Below are 5,564 nucleotides of genomic sequence, written 5' to 3'. Positions count from 1 at the left end.
CGTGGCGTGGGCGTGCTGAGGTCACCAGTTTGTGGTTAACCCCCTTCAGTGCTGAGACTTACTTTGACCATGATTTTTGGGTATGATTAGGTGATTTTATTTGCATTTTGAAGGGTCTGTGGAGGTCAAAAGATTAATGGCCAGTCTTTCCTTTTCTAATCCTAACTTATGTTTCTAAAGCTGTATAAAATCACCAAACAGTAACCAGAATGGACATGAAAAGGCGGCATGGTACTGTAGAGATTAAGGCCGTGGAACCTATAGTAAACTCATACAACCCCTACTACCAATAACAATAATGATAATAATAACGTCCACAGCAACAACATCCATGAATACACTGTTTAATCAGCCAGTTTTGATGTACAGTTAAGGGATTCTTATCTCATCCGCCTCTTATCATAACTCTCACTGTTAAAGTTCAGTGATAGCTATTCATGAAAAAAAAAAAAAAAAAGACAAACTATCTCTACTGTGTTGACGTTGCCTTCCCGTCCCCTTCAGTTCCAGGAAGCAGTGATAAAACAAACACGTCATTGATCACAGGTTGTTCCTTTTATTATTTTATTGAGTAATGAGATTATATTGCATTTCCATCGAGGTGGCTATAGTGAAAGGAAGGCACAACGGCAATAAGGAAGGTCCACACCGAATAACATGTTAATACTTCGTAAAAATCAAAGCTCATATCACAATCTCAGGTTTCCTTACATTCACCAACATAACACTTGCGCTACCAAGACCCATACAGACACTAGCAAGGCAAGGTACTAACTACAAAGGCTGCATCTCCCTGTAATGCTAGCTAGTGCACCGACAGGCCTTTACATTCACAGAGCACAGGCATTCTGTGGGCCAAGTCTAGTGACCATTTTTACGTAAAGAATGAAAAGTCACTAACACTGTTACGTACACTCTGACGGACACTTTAGTCGCTCAGCAGTTTGACGGACTGCTTAATGCTTTGGTAGTACTGTGGGTGAGGTTGAGAAGCACTACTTGAGGGTGAGAAGGTACTCTGGGTAGTACTCCTGTTTGCAGTACTTAATGATCATACTGGGGTTGCTGATATTGTTTGTAGTGGATTCATAAGGCATGGAGGTGTTAGGGTTGATGGGAGGCCGTGCCATGCCAGAATTTCCTACAACCGCAGAGCCAATAGCCACTCTTGCTACAAACATGTGTTTGTTGCCATTAGATCCTGGGCGACAGTAATGGTAAGAGGTGGCTGCATCAACACCAAAGTATGTTCCTCTCCCATAAGCCTGTCCAACTGCCGTGCCATGGAGTCGCCAGTCAAAGTTTTCATTGCAGATGCTCGCCACGACGTTGTCTGAGGTGCCATGGAACAGCTGTCGCACGTTCACACTATCTGCATTTTTATACAAAGCTGTCAGTTCCTTGATCTTGTTCTGCAAGGCACACCACATAAATGGATTCTGAATGCGATCCACTTGAACTACGTTCGTAGGGGGAACACTCGTGCCTAGAAGTTTCACCACCTTCTTGTATTCATCTGAGTCCGTCGCCAAAGTTACAAGACGTGAGCGTTCCTCAGGTTGCATGTCATCCCAGTGAGATGGAAGGTCTGAGCCAGAGGCCGCCTTGGTCTTGTTCTCCTTTGGGAGGTGTGGCTCGGTCTGCGTCCACATGCCGGATCACTCCCGTAGACTGGTTGGTCTGTGTCATGGAGTCAAAGTTTAATATGTACGAGAACCTAGAATTCTTGAAGTGGAGAGGCTGCTGTGGGGTTTTCTCGTAGTGATTCTCGATGTCTGTTGAGGTGATGCTGCTAACCAGCTCTTGGCGGCTAGTAGTGTCCATATTGCCGTATTTCACCCATTTCTTATTAATGTCCAGGAAGTACCAGTGGTAGGTTGATGCCTTGAGGGCCAGGCCGGCTATTATCTCTGTACACAGGCGCCGCAGCTGTAGCGTTTTGCTTTTTGTAGAGTTAGTGAGCTTACTGGAGAGGAAGTCAGCCTGCCAGATGTCACGGCCAAGCAGCAGGAGGAGACCAGTTGTAGAGGGATCCAGCTTTTCGGGTTCAAGACGAGATAGGGCTACGTTGTCGTTGGCAGGATTACAGAACGCCCTCTCGATTCTGAGTGATTCTTTAGGAGGAAGGTTGATCCAGCGACCATCCTGCTCCTTCACCTGCCAGTGGAAGTGTGTTGTGCAGTGAAGCTTTGGGCAGCCAGTAGCCTCGTCGCGACATATGGTTTCTACCGAGTAATAACAGATCCGTGGATCGGCAACATCCCCCTGCAGGTAGTGGGCCCACAGCGTGCGGCGATGGCGCTGGCTTAGGTGCAGCGTGCGGTTTTGTTCCCGGCGAAGCACTGTCTTTTTGGTCTTGTTTTGGTAACTGTTTACCTTTAGTGTCTCGTCCCTTGCCCTTGTCTGAATCTGAATTTGAATCTGAATCTGAATCTGAATCTGAGTCTGAGTCTGAGTCTGACTTCCTAGATTTTTGACGAATCTTGTTTGCTGGTCTTTCTAGATTTTGCCTTTGAAGAATGTGAGCTTTTTACTTTATGACTTTTCTTCCCTTTGTCGTCTGAGTCATCGTCATCACTTTCACTTTCCGTTTCACTTTCAGTACTTGAAGATGAGCTCACTTTCTTTCCCTTTTTTGTAGGGATTTGTTTCTTTCTATTCCCTTCCTGCTGGAGTTTCTTTGCCTTGTTTCCCTTTCTTTCCTGACCCCGAGCTGCAGCCTTGATGGGATGGGACTTCGCTCTGTCTTTCAGCCCAGGATTGGCCAGAAGGATGGCCATGGCCACATCTCGTGGTGCCTCGTTCATAGGCAGCTGGTGAAGTTTGAGTAGGTGACAGCAAGCAGGGTTCAGCAGGTTATGGTTCAGGTCGCAGTTGTCCTGGGTACAGATAGTGAGGCCCACCACGAAGCTGAGGCACACATGCAGGCTGGGGCATTTGGGTTGGTTACATCCAGCGTTGTTGTATTCCTTGCACACATCCAGAGGTCCGGCCTGTTGTCGGCTCCCGTGTTGGCCCCGCCTGTGGCTCCTTCGCAGCAGTTCATGTAGTACACGATACCTGACATATTCCATGGAGAGCCGCCTGAGAATGGCCAGGTTGTGGTCAGTGTGCCACCTGTGACCCAACACACAACCCTCTTTTTCACTGCACCATCCTAGCACATACTTGTTGCACATGTGAAGGCTGTCACAACCCTTGCGATCCTGACACCCACTGTCACTAGAATGGGCATCACACAGCTTCAGACGGGGAGCAAGCACCACCTCATCGTTCTGTAGTTGGAACAAGTGGCCATTATAGGCTACCATTTGCCTCACATCCTTGGGCTGCAGGTTGTGGTACTCCAGCAGGTTAAGGAGACTCATGGTGAAGCTTGGGTTCTCTGACAGTACCATCACCAACTGCTGGACTGTACCCTGCTCACAGGAAATGCGCTGACCGAAATTGCCTCCCTTTTGCTGGCGCCCTCGGGGTCCTCGCTCTGGCTCCCTGGGAGGAGCCATCTCCGGACATAAGGATTCCTGCCAGGGCCTGCCCTTCCTCGGTCCCTGCCTCGCCACCAACCATCCTCTGGATGCCGCATCTCTCCCCATACCTGCAGCCGTCAAAGTTGCAGCTTAAACACACACACACACACACACACACACACACACACACACACACACACACACACAAAAAAAAAAAAAAAAAAAAAAAAACTTTCTCCAGCAAAAATTAATGCCTTATGCACGTCCATTCATTCTTGTCTCGTGTAAAGCAAGTCATGCACAATTATCAAATGGGTCTCGAAGCTTCCATTTCCTTTATCTTTCAAATATTTACCATAAATTATAAATTTGTAACTAATGAATTTATGCCACCACTATTATTGTTGTTGCTATTATCATTATTATTATTACTATTATTATTATTGTTATTGTCATTATTATTATCATTACTTTTAATGCTGCTGCTGCTGCTGCTTCTGCTGTTACTACTACTACTACTACTACTACACGCACCACACAAGAGGAGCCTTACCTCTTGTGGTGGTGGGTTCCAGTTGCCCCTCCTGCCTCTGCCACTGCCCCTGCGCCCGCCGTCCATGCCCTTCACTGTGGGATGAAAAGACGTCACTTCTTTACACACACGAGGCAACATTCTAAAACGCCTTAACACACTCCCCTCACTAGTTTCAAAAGGCCCTTGAGGTTAACATACTTTTTGACTTTTTTTTTTAATTTTTTTTTAAGGTTCCAGTAAGATTTCTCGATGTACTTTCTGCCACCCGACCAGTGTATCTCAAATTACTCACTTCCTTCTTCATCAAGGCTCGTCTCACTAATATTTCTTCCCATTTTCTTTAAACCCCATGTCTTAACTTCGTCCCCTCATCCTGCTTGCATTGCTGGAGGAGGAGGAGGAGGAGGAGGAGGAGGAGGAGGACTTACACTGAGCCAGCATTTCGTTGACAGATTCGGCAGCAGCGTAAAGATTGTCTCGACTTCTTGCCCCGTAGCCTCTCTGTCCCGCCATCTAGAGAGAGAGAGAGAGAGAGAGAGAGAGAGAGAGAGAGAGAGAGAGAGAGAGAGAGAGAGAGAGAGAGAGAGAGTATTCATTTAGTGCTGCCTTAGCTTTGTGTGTCTGTGTGCGTGTGCGTGTTTTGCCATTCACTCCCTGTTCAATATTGCACATGTCTTCACCGATTAGGTCAATCACGTGCTGTCTCGTGTGTGTGTGTGTGTGTGTGTGTGTGTGTGTGTGTGTGTGTGTGTGTGTGTGTGTGTGTGTGTGTGTGTGTGTGTGTGTGTGAAATCTGATACGTTTGGATGTATTGATTAGATAAGGATAGTTTAATTCTTATCACAAGTAAGAAACAAACAAAAACAAAAACAAAAAAAACCCAAAAACTATTATCTTATCATGTAAAAGATAAAAAAAAAGATAAAAAGACATGCCACACACACACACACACAAGCAATCTTTATAACGGGGTCGAGGAGGAGGCGGAGGAGGGGAAGGACGAAAGGAGTGGAGAGGCGAAACATTATGACACAAACATGGTGCAATACAAGCTTAAATACGTTTTCTGTTCACTCCCTTGTCTCTGCTCTCAATCTTTCGTCACGTGAATCTTGCATATTAACTAACCATAGATAACTTCACAAGGTATTTCCAGGTGAGAACTTGGCAATCTATCTCTGTGGCCTTTAAAAATAGCCAGTCGAGGTGAGCAAAACGTTATAAAGGCAAGACACGTATGAGAGTATGTAGAATTTTTTTTTAATCGCAAGGGGGAAGCTGACCAAGGGCGATGAAAATAGAAAAAGGCCCACTTGATTGCCAGTTCCCTTAAAGGTAAATAGAGTTATTAACCCCTTCAATACTAGCACATATTTTTACCTTCAGATTTGTGTACGATTAGATAATTTTATTGACATTAGGAAGGCTCTATGGAGGTCAGAAGAATAATGGCCACAGTTTTCACTATTTCAATCCCCCACATGAGTTTCTGAAGCTGTATAAAATCACCAGATAGTAACCAGAGTGAATATGGAAACGCGTCATGGTACTGAAGGGAT

General features: G+C 45.7%; 2 protein-coding genes across 2 annotated transcripts; both read right to left on the bottom strand.

Moving 5' to 3' along the window:
- Nucleotides 1-533: 533 nt before the first annotated feature.
- LOC123516713 (protein mono-ADP-ribosyltransferase PARP12-like) lies at nucleotides 534-1,652 on the bottom strand. Its single transcript, XM_045276314.1, has one exon. It carries the CDS (start codon nucleotides 1,650-1,652, stop codon nucleotides 996-998), a length of 657 nt encoding a protein of 218 aa, XP_045132249.1. The 3' UTR covers nucleotides 534-995.
- Nucleotide 1,653: 1 nt separating this feature from the next.
- On the bottom strand, nucleotides 1,654-4,582 carry LOC123516712 (the record flags this gene model as incomplete). The annotated part of the gene is made up of 4 exons (XM_045276313.1): nucleotides 4,434-4,582; nucleotides 4,024-4,097; nucleotides 2,469-3,598; nucleotides 1,654-2,409 (listed from the first exon to the last, which is right to left on the bottom strand). Coding segments are annotated over exons 3-4 (1,884 nt in total), but the record flags the coding sequence as incomplete, so codon positions are not given.
- Between the last annotated feature and the right edge of the window lie 982 nt (nucleotides 4,583-5,564).

Source organism: Portunus trituberculatus, chromosome 41, assembly GCF_017591435.1.
Source record: "Portunus trituberculatus isolate SZX2019 chromosome 41, ASM1759143v1, whole genome shotgun sequence".
In the NCBI taxonomy this organism is placed as follows: Eukaryota; Metazoa; Arthropoda; class Malacostraca; order Decapoda; family Portunidae; genus Portunus; species Portunus trituberculatus.
The sequence above is the reverse complement of the archived record's forward strand: the minus strand, read 5'-3'. Positions and strand labels throughout refer to the sequence as shown.